We start from the raw sequence: 17,745 nt of genomic DNA, 5'->3' as shown, positions 1-17,745 counted from the left end.
CCCTTGATCGATGAGATACAGAACACTCTTCCGGAGGATCTGCCACAGAATCTGGCAACATACTTATTCTTTGATAAAGTACGTGCTCGATGGGTGATTGAAAATCCCGAGGAAAAGGAGTGCTTTGAGTTCAATCCAATTCTAGAGCGTTGGGTACCAGTTATACAGGATTACCTGCCCGAGAAGAGGCCTCATGATGAGGTGACCACTTCTGAATATCTTAAACGCGAGAAGCGTCAGCGGCTCGATGAATTGAAGCAAGAGAAAGAGGAATTGAAGCAGTTTCGGAGGAACAGAAATACTTGCATTTATGTAAGTCAGATCCCCCAAGATATCACCTACGAGGAACTGGAGGCAGTTTTCGGTAAGTATGGAGTTCTTGCACAGGATTTGCGCACTGGGTCCTCCAAAATCAAAATGTATAAAGACGACGGAGGCCACTTCAAAGGTGATTGTCTAATAGAATATCTAAAAGAGGAGAGCTGTGACCTCGCAATTGAGCTATTGGATGAAACAAAACTTCGACCTGCAGATGAACTACCCATTCGGGTTTCAAAAGCTGAGTTCAATAGCAAAGCAGAGCAGAAGCCTCGAGTAAAAATGAAGACTAAAGAACGCCTACAACTCAAGAAGAAAATCGAACAGATACACAAAAAAGTGAACGATTGGTCAGATACGGAAGAAGAAGATGAAACAAGACGATCGAGAGAAGAAAAAACGTTAATTTTTAAGCACTGTTTCACCCTCAAGGAACTCGAAAACGACCCGGGGGCAATATTAGATATCAAAGAGGATATACGAGAGGGTTGTGAAGAAATAGGCGAGGTCACAAATGTCGTCTTGTATGATCTTGAAGAGGAAGGTATTGTCAGTGTTCGATTCAAGTCTGCCGTAGCTGCGAATAATTGTATTTCCAAGATGAACGGAAGATATTTTGGAGGCCGCAGATTACAAGTGGAGAAGTACGATGGAGTAACACAGTATAAGAAAAGCACAGGAGATGCCGCCGAAGGAAAGAGATTAGACAGGTTTGCGCAATGGGTGGAGGGTCAATCAATAGATCGCCAGTAATTCGATGACGTAATCACTATTTTTTAAAAAATTTTCAATAGATGGTTGAAAACACACTAATTACTACTATACTATGCCACCAAAGAAGCAAGTTGAAGAAAAAAAGCCCTTGCTGGGAAGACCAGGAAACAACCTGAAATCTGGTATTGTCGGTCTGGCCAACGTTGGTAAGTCCACCTTCTTCCAGGCTATCACCAGATGTCCTCTAGGAAACCCTGCAAACTACCCATTTGCAACGATCGAGCCCGAGGAAGCTCGTGTGATCGTTCCTTCAGAACGTCTGGACAAGCTCTATGAGCTGTACAAGCCCCCAAAGAAGGTTCCAGCTTACATCACCATCTACGATATTGCTGGTTTGACTAAGGGAGCTGCTTCTGGTGAAGGGTTAGGTAACGCTTTCTTGTCCAACATTCGTGCTGTTGATGCCATCTATCAAGTTGTCAGATGCTTTGATGATGCAGACATTATTCACATTGAGGGAGATGTTGATCCAACAAGAGATTTGGACATTATTTCCAACGAGCTGAGACTGAAGGACATCGAGTTTGCCAAGTCCCACTTAGAAGGCATTCACAAAATCACCAAAAGAGGAGGTCAATCCCTGGAAGTCAAGCAAAAGAAAGAAGAAGCCGTTTTTGTTGAAAAACTGATTGAGCTTCTGGAAAGTGGCCAAAGAGTTTACAACCAAAACTGGACTGCCAAGGAAATTGAAATCATCAACAGCATGTTCCTTTTGACTGCTAAACCAACCATCTACCTGATCAACTTGTCTGAGAAGGATTACGTCAGAAAGAAGAACAAACATTTGCTCAAGATAAAGGAGTGGGTCGACAAGTATTCTCCAGGTGACGTCATCATCCCTCTTTCCGTTTCCTACGAGGAAAGACTGTCTCAAATGGAAACTGATGAGGAGAGAGCTGAGGAGGAGAAAAGGGTTGGAGCTCCATCTGTTTTACCAAAGGTCATCACAACTATGAGAAAGAAGCTGGATCTGATCTCCTTCTTCACCGCTGGTGAAAAAGATGAAGTCAGAGAATGGACCATCAGAGATGGAACCAAGGCTCCTCAAGCTGCAGGGGTTATTCACACAGATTTGATGAAAACTTTCATCCTGGCAAACGTTATGAAGTACGACGACTTGATTGAGCTGGGAGATGAAAACGCAGTGAAAGCTGCTGGTAAGTTGCTCCAGAAGGGCAAGGATTACACTGTGGAGGATGGTGATATTATCTACTTCAGAGCCGGTGCAGGCAAGAATTAGGTTTTATGTAATGGTGTAGGGATGTCGTATGATCCTACCTGATGAACTTGTATTGGAAAAAATTGACTAGCTTGAATATACCACCCATGATGCTGCGACCAATCTTTATGCCCGTCAGGAGAGACATTCGTTTTGTCACGAGAAGGTTTTCGCTTTCTAGGGTCAGTTTGAATGAGCTGAAGCCGAATGATCCAAAGCCCGAAGAAGAAGCACCAAAAAAAAGAAAGCCTTTGTCAAGACTTCCTGTTGGAGGCCCAGACTACTCGAAACAAACATTGAAAAAGAACCCGATTGAATTTATGACATGGAAAGCTGTTGTTGTCTTTGTCATATTTGGTTCTGCCCTCACTTATGTATTCACAAGTGAGAAAGAAAAGCTTAAATTAAGAAGGGAAGCTGAACAAAACCGGGGAGTGGGTAAACCATTAATCGGTGGGCCATTCAATTTGATTGATACTGAAGGAAGGCCATTCACACAGGAAAATTTGAAGGGCAAGTTTTCCATTATCTACTTTGGTTTCACACATTGTCCTGATATCTGTCCTGACGAGTTGGATAAATTGGGCTTGATCTTAGATGGACTCAAATCAAAACACAACATTGAGCTTCAACCGATTTTTATTACTTGTGATCCAGCAAGGGACTCTCCAGAGGTTATCAAAGAGTATTTGAAGGATTTCCACCCCTCAATTATTGGGTTGACTGGAGACTACGATGAGATCAAGAAGTGTTGTAAAAACTACAGAGTTTACTTTTCGACCCCCCGCAATGTCAAGCCAGGTCAAGATTACTTGGTTGACCACTCTATCTTCTTTTATTTCATGGATCCTGAAGGTGAGTTCATCGATGTGTTGGGTCGCCAGTATGACGTTGAGGACGCAATTGACAAGATCAAGTCCAATATATCCGTCTACCAGCCTCGCGCGGAAAGGGAAAAGGCCAAGGCGGGGTGGTTGGGATTCCTATACAAATAATCTCTCCGTGTTTTGCAGATCGCAAATTGTTATTTTTTACATGTACATATATCTGATAAAGCTCATGAATACGAGTTTAGGCTATTCCTTCAGGATAATTTGCATATGTTGTGCTTTACAACGACTACCTACATGCCCATATTGTCTTCTATCTTTGTTGAATAAATTAAATCTTATGCTGATTTGGGAGTATGGGAATAGAAAAATTTCAACGTCAAGGACGGAAAATATAACTGAGGATTTGTGAATCGCCGCAGAGCCCCAATCATATTATTTTTTTAGCGTCGACGCACCTCTATCTGGATTTATAGGCACGTATATTGGTGGTTTGTTATAGTTGGCAATTATTCAAAACACCATATTTCTCATCGTAAAATATGATCTCAGCCACAGTGAACGGTTGGATTGTGGTTATAGTTAAGCTGCCATTATCCCTAGATCTATACAGTATAGCTGATTTAGGTGTTGTTTTATAACCCGTTATTTGAGACATCCTATAGCGTAGCTATTTATCTCGCGTTCTGTTTGGTGGTTCCACGACCACTGATTTTCAGTTTTCATTCGACATGTCTCAACTTTTTCTTCAAGCAGAGGCAAATAGGATGAATTGTTTGTTTGTCAAAACTAACTAAGCCGACTATTCATTTTCCAAGTGAACGCGTTTGAAAATCAACATCCTTGTTTTAAAACTGATACAGACGCGCTGAAAAGGGGTGAATCAAGATTCCGTCAGTAACTCTCATAGCAACAGACAAACATCCAATTGTACAACACTAAAAACACCAAGTTCCATTGAAACCTTCAAAACCATAATGGTAAGTATTTGTAGATGGTTCTTTACGGATGGAATCCCAGAGAGGCTTCCATCAGCTTTGAATCTGAGTCGAGATTGAGGTTCTAACATGATTTCAGGTGCTTTTCAAACGAAAGAAAGTGGAGTTCAGCCCACCTCCGGTTCTCCCTGATAATTTCGATATGTCAACTGAAGTGTGGTATATTCCTGAAACTGGAGAGTGGTTTCTAGATTACGATCAATACTTGAGTCGTATGGACTACTACAATATAAAGAAGTTTGTATGTGAAACATCCGGAAACTCCAATTTCACATTCTTCGAGGCCCTAAAAGTTGAACAAAATGAGATGAGTATGATGGAGGCAAGGTTTCCAGAGCCAGTCAAGGAGCCGATTCTTCGATACGTCTCATTCTCCACTACACCAAGAATTGATGCTTTAGTTGATGAGGTTTACGCAAAATTTAAGGACGATTTTTTCCCAGGAGACCAGGTAGTTGTGAAAACAGATGCGGGTGATAAAGTACACGGCATTGTTCGTGAAAAGGCAAGATTCAATGCGATCACCTTGCCTGACGGAACCGTGAAAGAGGGTTATTGTTCATACCGAGTTCTTCTTCAAAATAATGAGGAAGTTACCGTGAACTCCATTTCACAAATCGATCGAGAAAGGAACACTTTCACCAAATGGTATGTTAAAGCATTTTTGAAAATGAGTCTCACCAGGTCTACTAAACTCGGTTCCCCCTGGGTCTTGAAAGACTCTGTCGCAAAAAAATACAGAATTTCATTGGAGTACCCTGATCATCTGAAACAGTTTGAACATCCGAAGGACTCATTAAGAAAAGCTACACTCACCAACAAGGTCAAAGTCAATGAACATATTTTCGACAATCTCAAAGAAACTCCGCCCACCGCTAATGAACAAGAGAACGGGTTCACGTTGCAGCTATGGAAACAAAAATGGTACGACGCTCTGAAACACTGCACTGTCTATTTTCAGGACACCCCAGAAAGTGATGCCGATCCAGAGATCAAACAGAAGATTCTTACCCTCTTCCAGTATTCTAGCGTTAAAGTATTGGATAAATTTGACCCAAAGACTGTCAATTTCTTGGTCACTTCCATCCCCTACTCTCCTAAAGCCGCATACACGCCTGACAATATATTCTATCATGTTCTCAACAACAAAATCAAGGTTTGGCATTACGAAAAGTGCTTTCGCTTTTTCAAGAGCTTGAATATCACATACAGAAAGATCATGACTGCTCAAACTCAAATGGATGAAAATTCAGCATCCCCTGACATGGCGTCTCCTAATCCTCATAATGGCTACGTTGATATTTTGCCTGCACCTGGATCAAGACCACAAGCCACAACTCCTTTGGATTCAAGGAGTTCAACTCCTATCAATGTGTTTTCTGGTAGCAAGTTCAGGCCACCAGGGCTTATTGATGACTTGAAGCTACCTTTTCGTGGAGTTTCAAAATCACGTCCCAAAATTATCAAACTGCCAGGAGTGCAAGATAGTTCTGATATTCTGGAGTCGTGGATATTCTTGAACATGTATGCGAAAGCATTAGTCATCGACAACTTCACTTTCGATGATTATTTTGCTGCATTACGATGGGAAGATGAAGTGACTGTCTGTCCTTTACTTATGGAGATCTACTGTGGCATGTTCAAGGCTTTCATGGATGGTAGGCGTCGAATTTTAGTTATATTGCCAAAAGAAAACGTTTTTGACAACGGAGATGATGACGATAAATTGAACGATGATGATCAGCCTGATGATGATGGTTCCGAAATCAAAACGGAGTCACCTAAGGCTCTTGCGCAGGAGGAAGATGAAAAGACCGAACTCACTCATGAAGAAGACGAAGCTGAGGAGGTAATCATTAATCACAACGCTTATTCTTTCCTCAGATACAAAAATCGACCATGGGAAGATAGATTGGCAACACGCCAATTCAAAGAGGGGAATTGGCTTATGGTGCTGATAGGAATCATGGCTACAGTCGAGTTCTTGCCAGAGTACAAGGCAGACATCAATCGTATATTCGAAGTACTTGCTCCAGCCGAAGAAGCTTCTACCGCAGAAACATTACAGCATAATTATTTCAAGAAGCTTTCTGCAGAAGATCGTGCGAAGACCATTGCTATACTGATGTCGCTGCTTTTAAATGGTACTGTGATTAGATCCCATATCGATAAATGTTTGGATGATGCAACTGGCCTTAGGCGTGACCGACTTGAGCTGATAAAAGAGTTTAAGGTGGTCATGGATCAAGCAATTGTGATTCAGAAGAATATAATCGAGACTTTAAAGCCTATCACCACTGCTCAAATAAAGAATTGGAACTATGACCCTGAAAAGACACAGGAGCTTATTGAGCAGAAGAAAAAGGTCAGTAGGCTAGGATTCAGTTACCTTCCACCCGAGCCAACGACTTTGGAGAAGGCCGTGTGCGCAGGCAATCCGGATTTCATGAAACTCATCAAACAAAGGGTCGAGAAGGTGAAAGAAATTGATGAGATGAAACAGAAGCGCAGAAACCTCGAAAAGAGCCTAAACGAAATTGATTGTCAAAGAATCTGCTACATTGGCAGGGACAGGTTTTACAACAGATACTGGTGGTTTGAAAAGAACGGTCTCCCTAACTTGAGTTCAGCCTCTCACCATGACGAGGAAGAAGAAGATGGGGCCGACATGAGTGATGCTGGCTCTGAGTATGAAGAGGAGTCCTATTTAATGGGTCGTTTGTGGATTCAAGGTCCTGGCGATGAAGACCGTAAAGTTTTCCTTAAATTTGACGACGATCAGCTAAACAAGTGGAACGAAATAGTGCACGTGCCTTTGGGAAATGCCAACAATTGCAAAGAAGATGGAGTGCATCCAACAGGTAAGCCGGGTGATGTAGCAGATGTGGCTGATCCCAATGTTAAGGAAGAAGAACAAGAGAAAGAATCTATGATAGATCCTCATTTTGATGAGGCTGCGAAATCTCTCTTTGGTTTCAAATTTGACAACGGGGAAGTGAGAGATGAAAAGGGATTTGTGGTTGTGGACAAATATGGTTCTACCATAGAAAGACAATTTAGTCCTATGGAGCGAAAGATTTTGGAAGAGGGCAGCTATATTTTGGTTTCTTCATCTGACTGGGGATACCTTGAGCGTCCAGAGCAAATTGAGGAACTATTGAGATGGCTGAACATAGAGGGAGAACGTGAAAAGCATCTCCGCAAAAGAATCGTGGATCTTCAGGATCAAATTACGAATAGTTTAAGTTCGAGGGTTAAAACAATTGGAATCGGCTGCAAGTCAGAGGACGAAGTGAAATTTGAAAAGGTCATTGCTGAGACAGAAATAAGTGATGATGAGGAAGGCCCTGACGAAGAAGATGGCTCTCAAGGTGAGACAGGCGGTAATAAGGCATCCACCCGCTCAGAGGCTAAGAAACGGAAGCGTGAAGATGACGAAGTTCTTATGCCAAAACGAACCAGAAGAGGAGGGCAACGTGATTTGGAGAAACAAATGATGAAAGAACGTCAAGAAAAACTGGACAGATTGGAACATGCCAAAAAAATGCTGCATTCTTTGAGGACAGATAGAAACCGACAAAACTTACTGTCATGGGTGAATTCTCGCGCAGTGGAAACTTACGGTTATTCTCATTACGATGGTCCCAAAGTTGCTGCAAAGTCGATAGGAAGAAGTCGTAAGAAAACTAGAAGATAGGTGTGATTGTACTCATAATAAAGATATAAAAAAATAGTTTGGAGTGTGAAATCCAATAGAAATTATAGTAGTTGTAAAAATGAAAAAAATAAATTTTCCTGTGCGATTTGTTTTAAAATGATTCCAAGACAGGTTTATAGGACCGCTATCAAACAGCATAGAGTGCCCGGTTTTGCTGGTACAAGGCTACAATCCAACAAGGCTTCTCCTAAAGACCTGGCGTTGCAATCTCATTTGCCCAAGATAGAAAATCCAGATACCCCAGACAGAGACATAAATCCCAAGAGGAAACTTCCAAAGCCGTTTTATGAGTCCGAGAATTTCAAGGTGCCCGAATGGAAACGTGCATTTGGAGAGCTCTTTATAAATGTGTTCCGTATTGATATGGATAATGTGAGGGCTGGAACAATGGGAGGATCGAAATACTATTATATGTGCAAAGATCAAGGATTGCAGTTTAAAGATGAGCCTCTATCTGAAACGGCCATCTTCTGGTACCAAACTCTTGGCCTGCCTAGAACCTTTGGCCAATGGTTCCAGATCACTGGCCTTCATGTGTGGTTACTCTTTGTTAGAATGAGAGCCATGCCATTCAAAGTCGGGAAAAACTATCAGCAAAAACTTGTGGATAAGTTTTTCAAAGATATTGAGCTCCGATTGAGCGAGGAAATGAACATTCTTTCAGGACAAATCAGAGAAAGCTACATGAAAGATTTCCACTCGCAACTTTTAGGAATAACATTTTCTTACGATGAGGCTCTTGCTTCAAATTCAGACAGCGTGTTAGCTGCCGCTCTCTGGAGAAATGTGTTTAATGGTGACAAGAACATAGACAATGTTAAATTGGAGGCCCTCGTGAGGTATGTGAGGATGCAACTATACATTTTGAACAAAATTAGTGATAGAGCTTTTGGTTTTGGCGATTTTGAATTTGTCGCACCAAATGAAACTATCGAACCGCTTACACCTCGAGAGGAAGAAAAACTGAGGGAGGCCACCCGTCAAAAGTATGAGCCACCAAACGGAAAAATTCTTCCTAGTAATCGCTCGAGCCTTTCGCTAGACGAATGATTTTGGTACATATGAAAATTAGAAAAAAAAAATCTTGTGTATACTTAGTTCGTATGAGACTTACCCCGTTATTGATACAAGAAGCGCCCTGTTTTCGAAATCCTGCAGGCGACTACGTCCTTAGCTTGCGAGGCTTGCAAATAACGTTCATCGAGAGTTTTAGCGAATATGATGATGTCAATGAGGCTCTGGACTTAACAGATAACGAGATACGTACACTTAGTTTCAACACTCGCTTGAGGAAACTCAAAACGCTTTTACTTGCTCGCAATAGGATTGTCGATATAGACGCTAACATCGCTGCCCTCCTGCCTCATCTCAATACACTGTCCTTAGTGGAGAATAACATTTCAAACATACCAGATTTACTTCCTTTGAGACACTGTCGCAACCTGGAAAATTTATACCTCACCGGCAATCCAGTGACATCTTCAAAATACTACAAGGAGTTTGTTGTTTGGTTGGTGCCTGGATTGACCGTGCTTGACTTTGAGCGCGTGAAACCTCGCTTGAAAAAGGCGGCTGAAGAATTATTAGGCACCTTTGACCGGCCGACCAAGTTGGCACTAAAGCTTTTAAACAACAAAGAACTGGAGCCCCTCAAAGAGCCTATCTCTACAGAAACACAGCAATCAATCAGACTCACAGAGGAAGAGCGGTCCAAACTGGAGGCCGATTTGATAAATGCCACTAGCCTCGATGAAATAGATCGCATAGAGTTAGCTTTGAAACGGGGTTACATTGAGTAATATTTACAAGTCTCTGCATTCATATTTAATATATATCAAGACAGCATATCTTTAATAGACATTCTAGAATCTTTCAATTTGTCATCGAGCCCAATTAATCCAAACTTCGTAGCATTGAGCGCAACCCTGTTCAAAGATTGAACATCGGGTAGCACATCTATCAAACTCTCATCATTTTTCTTCCTCACATAGCATTGATGGCACACTTCACCCTGACTACCTGCTTCTTCATACCATCTCAGAGATCTTGTATTATGACAGTGCAGGCATTCATGGGTAACGGGTACAGGGAGATCAACCCGCGGAGTATTTCTTCCCATCAGTTCGAGAGATTCGTTGCAGAGTCGATGCCAGTACTCGCCTGTTACTGCAGACTTATTCTGTTTAAGCTCTGTGCAATAAAGTTTAATGAGTGGTTGTTCCTTCTTTCCTTTCATTTTTCCAAAAGCACGTAAGGAAACGAGATCTGGTGACAAGTGACTGCAGCACACTATCTGGGGTACTGGTCGCAATGATCTGTTGACATCTTTCAATTTCAAATTGAGTGTTCTATCAGGAACCAACTCAAATCCAACAGCGCAGCCTTCAGTATCCAAGCAACATGTTACGTGCATAGGCTTCTGACAAACTTTACAGTCAAGGAGACTGCCACCAAATCCACAAATAGTGCATTCTTTTCCCGTGTTTTTCAAAAGAGAAAGCTCTGTACCAAACACTGGTTGCAAAGAGGTGGATCCAAACTCGCAATAAGGGTCAAATGTGGCACAAATGATATGGCACCAGTTACCACTGGCTGTTCGCTTCAGGGCATCCGGGTACGAGTAAGGAAATCCTAGTTTACCTCCCTGAATATCTGTCTCCTTTGCCGGGCACAGAACGCATTTGTAATCAGTGGAGTATAAAGGATGCAAGTCGTTTGAACAAGTATCGCAAAGCCACTTAAAACTGCTCAGATCCGTTAGCGATTCCATATTGATATCTCCATAGCATGATGCATGAACATTCAAACCACATGAAGTGCAAATCAAAATCTCTTGGGCCATTCCATACTCTCTACACACGCAACATGCACGCGTATCGTTCGCAAATGGTGGTTTGTATTGTTTCTCTCCCTTGAGTTGGAATTTTGGCAAAGGGATATCAAACTTGCTTTCGTAGCGGGATTCCAGCGGAGCAGGCTTCTGCTTTTTGTTTTTCTTTTCAGGATCTTCTTCGGAAGATCTTTTCTTGAGATTCAGCACTTCTTCGCCTTTTCTCACTTCAGAGTATGGTAGGGTGACTGTTAAAGATTGCTTTTGAACCGTCTCTGGCCTTGGAGGCTTTTTGACCTTGATTGACTTTTTCTTCAGCTTATCCTCTAGTGGATCTTCAGATGCATCTATTTCTTCCTTTATTTTTGACTTGCTCCTTCGCGATGTATCTGACTTCTTGTCAAAATCTGTGTATTTGCGAGGACGTAATTGATATTCATCTCTTGCTTTGATAATTTTGCGAGCATCCTCGTACAGCTCAAACTCAATCTTCCGCTTCCAGCCATTTCCACCCCGTTGGCTTTGTTTGCGCATAATCTCATAAGGATCTTCCCATTCCACACCATATTCTCTCCATAGACGAGCACACCGTAAACAAAGACCTGGGAACACCTGTTGGTACGATTCTGGAAGAGTGGTTCCCGAAAGCTTGAACCATTTCTTGGAAGCTCTTGTATGACAGTGCTTACACTCAAAAGTGACATTATTTCTCTCAATCTTCTCTGTACTGTAAGAAGAATCATCCACAGGATCATTAACATCGACACCATCTGCTTTTGCAAGCTTTGTCAAACGATTCTTAGGTCTGCCTGCGTAGTTATCCCAAATCAAATGGCCATTTTTGGTTTTTTTCCAAAGGTAGTAAAATCTAACTATCATAGCTGACGACTGGGTCTTAACATCTTTGAACACAGGGAATAACTCACTTCCATTTATCTTGACAGACTCCTCGAATCTTTGGATTTCTTCTGGTGTGAAAGTTGGTTCCTTCAAAGAGTCTCTGGTAAATTTGGATACTTCCTGTAAAGCTTTTTCTGGATTATAATCATTGTGCATCAGAGTCCTCAGTGCAGCGTCAATGAAATTGGGTGTTGTAGGAATCATACCCAGCCTCTCTACAAAAGGCTTTGCATCGTCCAAATATTTTTCGACCATTCCATCATCATTTTCCGGTTGTTTCCAAAGGAGCTCGCTGGTAGCATCCGTGCCTCGCTCTATATATCCCTTCGGCTTCGGTTGGAGCCATTTTGGTAAATCACTAGGATCACAATCTCTGTACTTCTTCGGCATGGGGAAACTACCGCAGCCTTCCTCAGTCTGCAATGCTGTCTTCTTTTTGGTATTTTTTTTGCGGTTTCTGGCCTTTGGATAGTCAGAATCGTCATAGTATACGACTGGATGGCCGTACCAATCGACAATTCCAGTGAACTGATGCTTTGTTCCAAGTCTCGATGCCGCTCGCGGATATGGTCGGTCTTGAAGATCTAGCGCGTCCTCTAGTTTAGCATGCATACCGAGGTATCTGTATGGCCACTCTTCGATCTCTCTCCTTTTTTCGAAACTCAAGTTTTTATCTGCTTCGAGAAATGCAACGGCAAGCTCCTCATACCGTGCAAGCTTGCTGTTAGGCAGTTCTGTTTCGTTTGTCTGAATGGATTCAGACCTGGATTCTGCTTCCATGGGCGTCTGGGAACTAGAAACGTCCTCACTTACATCTGAATCTTCATCCTTTATCGACGCTGCAATCTGTGAAGGAAGACCGCTGTGGAGCATATGACCGCGCTTCTCCGACAACTCTTCCTCGAGCACTTTATTACATGCAGCACAAAACCATGCGAAACCCCTTTTGGGTTTGCTCGTGATAGGTGGATCCACACAAAGCAAATGGTAAATCTTTTGGCATCTCAAGCATTGTATTGAATCAGAGGATGCGGCCCATTGCATACACTTTTCACAATTTTTGGGGTCTGATAATAGATCTTGGCCTCGTCCCACCTCGACAAAAATATATTCAAAGCGCTTCGTGAGAGCTTTATAATAATTCGGTGGCAGGTTCGTAAGCTTAATCGTTGGCAGTACGTCGTACATTTTCACCATGTATCTATCGTAGAGCTTTTCAAAGTAAAAACTGTGAGGAATCATTCGGTATGCGTCCAAATCTTCGATTTCTGCTCGATGCTTGACGGTCACGAAACCTCGAAAACTTGAAATAGGACATTCATCCATATGCAGAGATGCAAATAACAACCTTGAATCAGGGGACTTTCTGTTGAGATCACGGGGCCGATAAAACCAGCAGACCTCGAAGTTGTAGTTTTTTGCGCTTTTGGTGGCATCGTCCTTCTCTTTCCGCACAAACCCCTTTATTCTTGCGATGTAATACGGTTCTCCGGGAGGCTCACATATCATGTATATGAAATCTCCCTTCTTTATTCTGGTTCCATCCTTGAGCGTGAGAACGTTGTTTTCCACTTTTGCGCCCTTGAGATCAAGCAAAACGTTGAAATCTTGATCACACTTTGGCTGAAAATTTGTCGGCACTACTTCGTCAACCGGAACATATTGAGACTTATCCTGGCTCTTGTTCTTACCTGCTAGCTTTGTAGGCGTGTCGGGCTTGGAAGGCTCGGATTTTTTGGCGGGTTTCTTTATGACATTTGATTCTCTTTCTTGTTCTTGCACAAGGTCAAGCTCGCTTTTTTCTTTGTAGTTGACGTTGACAGTCGTCTTCCTTTTGGGGCGAGCGGAGTCCATTATGACCGTAAGTAGACTGTCAAGCCCAGTCTCTTGCAAAATACGAAAGCAGGAGTGGGAAGATAGCGGAGAAGACCGTGGCGTTGGAAGGAAAAGATATTTTGCGTGCAAAAAATCACTGCAATTCTGGTGCACGACGACAAGGAGATGCATCGTCGAGATAACTAGGGTCATCTACTGGTACATAGGACTACACTCGTCTCCAATGTACAGACAATGTTGTACATGAAACTCACGACCGGGGGCCAGCTCATTTTAAGGGAGCTGCAGACCATTCACTATTGAGAATGTGATAACCAAGTCGAAAAGTCCCCTCGAGGTTAAATTACACGCTGCTGCTGGTACAGAAAAGAACAGATCCCATGTTATCGAGATCATCTCTGTACTTTTCAGTTTCCTCCATCAAGGAGAATGACAGCAAAAGAGAAGTGTCTTTCGAGAGTTTTGTGAATAAGCAAGCTGATTTGCAACCGTCTCCAATCAAGGTAGTCAGTTAGACAACAGCGGAGCCGTCGGGTTTGTCCCGATTGCTTCAATAGCGGCCTTGCATGAACAACGGATGCAAAGATACTGAATAGAAGGATTAAAATTTTTGGGTGTAAAGATGTGAAATTCCAAACTTTTTATAAAACAATCAATGGACCAAGACAGAGGTGTGCCCGATATCCCTGGGGATTTGGTAGCCCCTGAGGTTGCAGAGTACTTGAAGTCGCGAGTGTCGCGGATCTTGAAAACAAGGTTCAATTCCTTTCCAGGTTCTCAACCGGTTAGCTTTGCAAGAGAACATTTGACAACGCTAAAAAACAGAGACTATCTAGTTTGTGAAAAATCGGATGGTTTGCGATGTTTGCTTTTGGTAATGATCAATGAGGACACTGGAGAGGAGGGGACGTTTCTTATCAACAGAGAAAACCAGTATTACATAGTTCCTGGGTTCCATTTCCCAAGGTCCAGCAAAAATTTCGACAGCTCGCATAATGGTACTATCGTTGATGGTGAGCTTGTTTGGAGCAAAAATCCAACCACTGGAATCAGGGAGATAAGATATCTCATTTTTGATTGCCTTGCTATGGACATGACCAGTGTTATGCATAAAAATTTATGGAAAAGACTGTACCACGCACAGCATGAGTTTCACAAACCATATATGGATCTTCGTCGGGCCTTTCCAGACGCTTGTGCTCAATTTCCATTCAAGCTCGATTTCAAGAACATGACACAACCGTACAAAATCCGCAAGATATTTCAGGAAATGAAGAACTTGACGTATGTTTCTGATGGTTTGATCTTGACTTGTTGTGACACTCCATATATTCCAGGGACAGATAGCAATCTATTGAAGTGGAAGCCAGCAGAAGAGAATACAATAGATCTGAAGCTGAAGTTGGAATTTCCGGTGTACGTTGACGAGTCCTTACCCAAGCACGATCCTAACCGGGAATATTATGACTACGATGCGACCCCCACCATCAAGCTGTATGTCTGGAAGGGTAAAGATGAGGCTGAAGACGAATCCATTGAAGAGAATTTGCAACGAAACGACGGAGAATATGTGAACAGTTTCAGTGGGTACGAAGAGTGGGATCAGTTAACGATTACGAACGAGGAATGGGAACAACTGAAAAAATCAGGGGAGTCTTTCAATGGACGAATTGCCGAGGTCAGAAGAAACGAGAAAGGTGAGTGGAAACTCCTCCGTTTCAGAGACGACAAGATTCATGGAAATTACATCACTGTTGTGTCAAAGGTGTTAAAATCCATAGAGGATTCTGTGAGCAAGGAGGAGCTCATAGCTGCTGAGGATGAAATTAAGGCTAGATGGATGGAAAGAGAAAAGCTGAAACAACAGTATGCTCAGCACGCTCAACATACGCACTCGCATCAGCCTCATCAGAAGCCTCAACCCTCCCCTCCTGAGAAACGCAAAATAGAAGCTCCTCCGAAACCTGAGGACGATGATGAATATTACGAATCAGATGGTTTTGAAGAGTTGCCAACGTATACCAAAACAAACAGTCCAAAATATGGAGACATGGGACTTCCCAGTAAAAGGAGGCATGTATAACTAGTTGTATATTAATGCATCTCTATGTACAATCTTTTTCAAATGTAAGAAAAGACACAGTTTTTGTAAAGTTCCCGTGGATTTCCATTTCCCGAGAGTAAATACTCCATTTCGGATAGTCTGGGCAAAACCTCGTGGATATCGTCTTCTCTTGAAAATCCCCTCTTTTCAATTTCATGGGGAATCACCTTACATTCCAGCATGTGCTCCACTAAAGCACGAACTTGTTCTTTGCTCAATCTCTTCACGTGTAAGTGTTCTGGCTTGCCGTTCCTAACTAGCTGTTCAGTGAATTTGCGATCCCACTGATCAAACGTGGCGTAGTAATCTGGCTCCCTTAGTCCAAGCGCAACAGGGATGGTGTCCGTATCCTTGTGGTCAAACTTTGTTGCTGCAACGATGGCTCCTTTGTGGAATGTCTTGTCGCCGCCGATGAACTCCACAAAAGTTTTCGACAATTGAAATTTCTGGAAGTAGATTGGATTGTTGTGCTTGTCTCTATACCTAGTGTTAGCATAGTGACAAAGGGCACTGAAGTTGTCAATCGTTAAAAACACAGGAATGCTTTCCTGAGCGGCAAGTTCGTCCATCAAAAATTGAAAGAGATTAGCACGATTCACTGCAGGGTTGTACAAAAGTTTTCCCAACACTTCACGCAGAGTATTCTTCTCTGAAAAGGCAATAGGCTTTTGATTCCTGGCCATGTCAAATGTAGGAGAATATGGTTTAGAAAGATTCATCTTGTCGAAAACGTTTTTGTTCAAAGAAAACCACTTCTTGAGCAAATCCCTGGTGGCCATTGGCTGTTCATATAATCCTGTTGCACTGTTGTACTTGAAATCATTGGAACCGTCGACAAGAGCATCCATATTTGAAATATGAAGGATGACACTGTCCTGTTCCAGTGCTAGAGCATGGAACTGTGTGAGCATCGTCGACTTACCAACCCCCAAGTCTCCAGTTATAATCAGTCTGTTTTCCTTCGAGGAAGACGACAAGCTCTTGGTGACAAACTCGTGAATCTGACTGGTCTCAACTTTGCGCGATAAAGTGATCGGCCGGGAGTACAGTTCGTTAAATTGATTTGGTTTGAATGCACCAAGGATATGTAATTTCTGATAGCTTGTTTTCTTGAACTTAACAACTTCATCAAGATGCAAATTTTCAGCAGAGAACACTGGTAACTTCTCGTGAACTTCCTGATCAGTGGCGCTCCTTTTGTAATTCTCAGAAACTAGAAGTTTGTTGAATCTTTTATCCTTGCCGGAACCTTTTCTGTTTTTGGACGGATCGTACTTCGTTTTTCTGCTAAACGACTTAGATTTGTAAACCGCAAACTGGAGCGTGGAGCTCGAAAAGGTACGCCTTTGGGAAAGGTGAGTAAGCCCTAAAGGTCGAAACATCTGTGTCCTTCACAATCGATTTTCTTACAAAGTTTTTTTTACCTTCAGGTAAAACTCGACGAGATTTACGTAATAGTTGACAAAATTCCAATTAAGCGTATTATTACATAAAAGCTAGGTCAGACGCGATAGGGATTAAATTAGCCACCGCCTAGTATCTCAACATGATTAACATTCATAGCGTTATCAGGGTGTCATTTAGATGTTGAAAACCTTTTTGAACTTAGCAAGATACTTCTTGAAGCCAGTTTTGGTTTCCTCGGTCTTAGCAGTCTCCTGAGCTTGACCCTCAGCATTAGTGGCAGCATTCTCAGCCTTGTCTTTAGAGTCACCTAATGCATTGGAAGCCTTATCCTTCACATCGTCAACGACAGCATCGACCTTGTCCTTTGCCTCATTCAAGGCAGGCTCGCCTTGCTTCTTGGCATCCTCAAGGGAAGATTCAACTTTGGACTCAAATTCTTTAGCAGAGTCAGTAAGGGTCTTGCCGGCCTCGTCAACTTTGGTTTCAGCAGTGTTGACAGCGTCAGTGGCTTTGGTTTTAATCTATACAGTGTTAGTCTATTACAGCATTGAGCAAAAGAGCATACTTCTTCAGTGGACATTATAAATTTTGTATACTATATTTACAATCGTCTGGTTTCATTGCCCTTTATATAGACACATACCAGCCACACAGTGCTAAAATCAGGCAGGCTTATTATTGGAAGGCTGTGGAATTGAAAGGAACAAAGATACAGGAAATCCTATTGTGGCATGTTATTATAGTTTCTGACATTGATAGGTAGATATGTGTATCGCACTACCCTTTGTAACTTTTTTGGCAATGGGTCAGC

At 42.3% G+C, this 17,745-nt stretch overlaps 10 protein-coding genes across 10 annotated transcripts; 7 read left to right on the top strand and 3 right to left on the bottom strand.

Annotated features, from left to right (window-relative positions):
• Positions 1-63: 63 nt before the first annotated feature.
• Positions 64-1,044, top strand: OGAPODRAFT_38164 (uncharacterized protein; the record flags this gene model as incomplete). Its single annotated transcript, XM_018355354.1, has 1 exon — positions 64-1,044. A coding segment is annotated over one exon (981 nt), but the record flags the coding sequence as incomplete, so codon positions are not given.
• Positions 1,045-1,144: 100 nt separating this feature from the next.
• OGAPODRAFT_81545 (uncharacterized protein) lies at positions 1,145-2,394 on the top strand (the record flags this gene model as incomplete). The annotated part of the gene is made up of 1 exon (XM_018356537.1): positions 1,145-2,394. One exon carries the CDS (start codon positions 1,145-1,147, stop codon positions 2,330-2,332), a length of 1,188 nt encoding a protein of 395 aa, XP_018212119.1. The 3' UTR covers positions 2,333-2,394.
• Positions 2,395-2,413: 19 nt separating this feature from the next.
• OGAPODRAFT_15623 (uncharacterized protein) lies at positions 2,414-3,404 on the top strand. The gene has a single exon (XM_018353854.1). It carries the CDS (start codon positions 2,632-2,634, stop codon positions 3,304-3,306), a length of 675 nt encoding a protein of 224 aa, XP_018212118.1. The 5' UTR covers positions 2,414-2,631; the 3' UTR covers positions 3,307-3,404.
• A 518-nt stretch (positions 3,405-3,922) lies between these two features.
• Positions 3,923-7,847, top strand: OGAPODRAFT_92597 (uncharacterized protein). Its single transcript, XM_018357188.1, has 2 exons — positions 3,923-4,121; positions 4,219-7,847. Exons 1-2 carry the CDS (start codon positions 4,119-4,121, stop codon positions 7,834-7,836), a joined length of 3,621 nt encoding a protein of 1,206 aa, XP_018212117.1. The 5' UTR covers positions 3,923-4,118; the 3' UTR covers positions 7,837-7,847.
• An 89-nt stretch (positions 7,848-7,936) lies between these two features.
• Positions 7,937-8,907, top strand: OGAPODRAFT_81544 (uncharacterized protein; the record flags this gene model as incomplete). The annotated part of the gene is made up of 1 exon (XM_018356536.1): positions 7,937-8,907. Exon 1 carries the CDS (start codon positions 7,954-7,956, stop codon positions 8,905-8,907), a length of 954 nt encoding a protein of 317 aa, XP_018212116.1. The 5' UTR covers positions 7,937-7,953.
• Positions 8,908-8,940: 33 nt separating this feature from the next.
• Positions 8,941-9,696, top strand: OGAPODRAFT_81543 (uncharacterized protein). Its single transcript, XM_018356535.1, has one exon. It carries the CDS (start codon positions 8,961-8,963, stop codon positions 9,654-9,656), a length of 696 nt encoding a protein of 231 aa, XP_018212115.1. The 5' UTR covers positions 8,941-8,960; the 3' UTR covers positions 9,657-9,696.
• Positions 9,692-13,441, bottom strand: OGAPODRAFT_75258 (uncharacterized protein; the record flags this gene model as incomplete). Its single annotated transcript, XM_018355993.1, has 1 exon — positions 9,692-13,441. One exon carries the CDS (start codon positions 13,439-13,441, stop codon positions 9,692-9,694), a length of 3,750 nt encoding a protein of 1,249 aa, XP_018212114.1.
• Positions 13,442-14,078: 637 nt separating this feature from the next.
• On the top strand, positions 14,079-16,907 carry OGAPODRAFT_97868 (uncharacterized protein; the record flags this gene model as incomplete). The annotated part of the gene is made up of 1 exon (XM_018357978.1): positions 14,079-16,907. The coding sequence occupies one exon, from the start codon at positions 14,079-14,081 to the stop codon at positions 15,504-15,506; it is 1,428 nt and encodes a 475-aa protein (XP_018212113.1). The 3' UTR covers positions 15,507-16,907.
• OGAPODRAFT_75256 (uncharacterized protein) lies at positions 14,101-16,909 on the bottom strand (the record flags this gene model as incomplete). The annotated part of the gene is made up of 1 exon (XM_018355992.1): positions 14,101-16,909. One exon carries the CDS (start codon positions 16,907-16,909, stop codon positions 15,545-15,547), a length of 1,365 nt encoding a protein of 454 aa, XP_018212112.1. The 3' UTR covers positions 14,101-15,544.
• A 122-nt stretch (positions 16,910-17,031) lies between these two features.
• Positions 17,032-17,514, bottom strand: OGAPODRAFT_75255 (uncharacterized protein; the record flags this gene model as incomplete). The annotated part of the gene is made up of 2 exons (XM_018355991.1): positions 17,032-17,455; positions 17,500-17,514. The coding sequence occupies 2 exons, from the start codon at positions 17,512-17,514 to the stop codon at positions 17,108-17,110; spliced, it is 363 nt and encodes a 120-aa protein (XP_018212111.1). The 3' UTR covers positions 17,032-17,107.
• Between the last annotated feature and the right edge of the window lie 231 nt (positions 17,515-17,745).

Source organism: Ogataea polymorpha, assembly GCF_001664045.1.
Source record: "Ogataea polymorpha strain NCYC 495 leu1.1 chromosome Unknown OGAPOscaffold_2, whole genome shotgun sequence".
In the NCBI taxonomy this organism is placed as follows: Eukaryota; Fungi; Ascomycota; class Pichiomycetes; order Pichiales; family Pichiaceae; genus Ogataea; species Ogataea polymorpha.
This window is presented reverse-complemented; position numbering and strand designations above follow the sequence as displayed.

Coding starts and splice junctions, on each gene's coding strand:
- OGAPODRAFT_15623 (XM_018353854.1), top strand. CDS start 2,632: ATGACATGGAAAGCTGTTGTTGTCTTTGTCATATTTGGTTCTGCCCTC.
- OGAPODRAFT_81543 (XM_018356535.1), top strand. CDS start 8,961: ATGAGACTTACCCCGTTATTGATACAAGAAGCGCCCTGTTTTCGAAAT.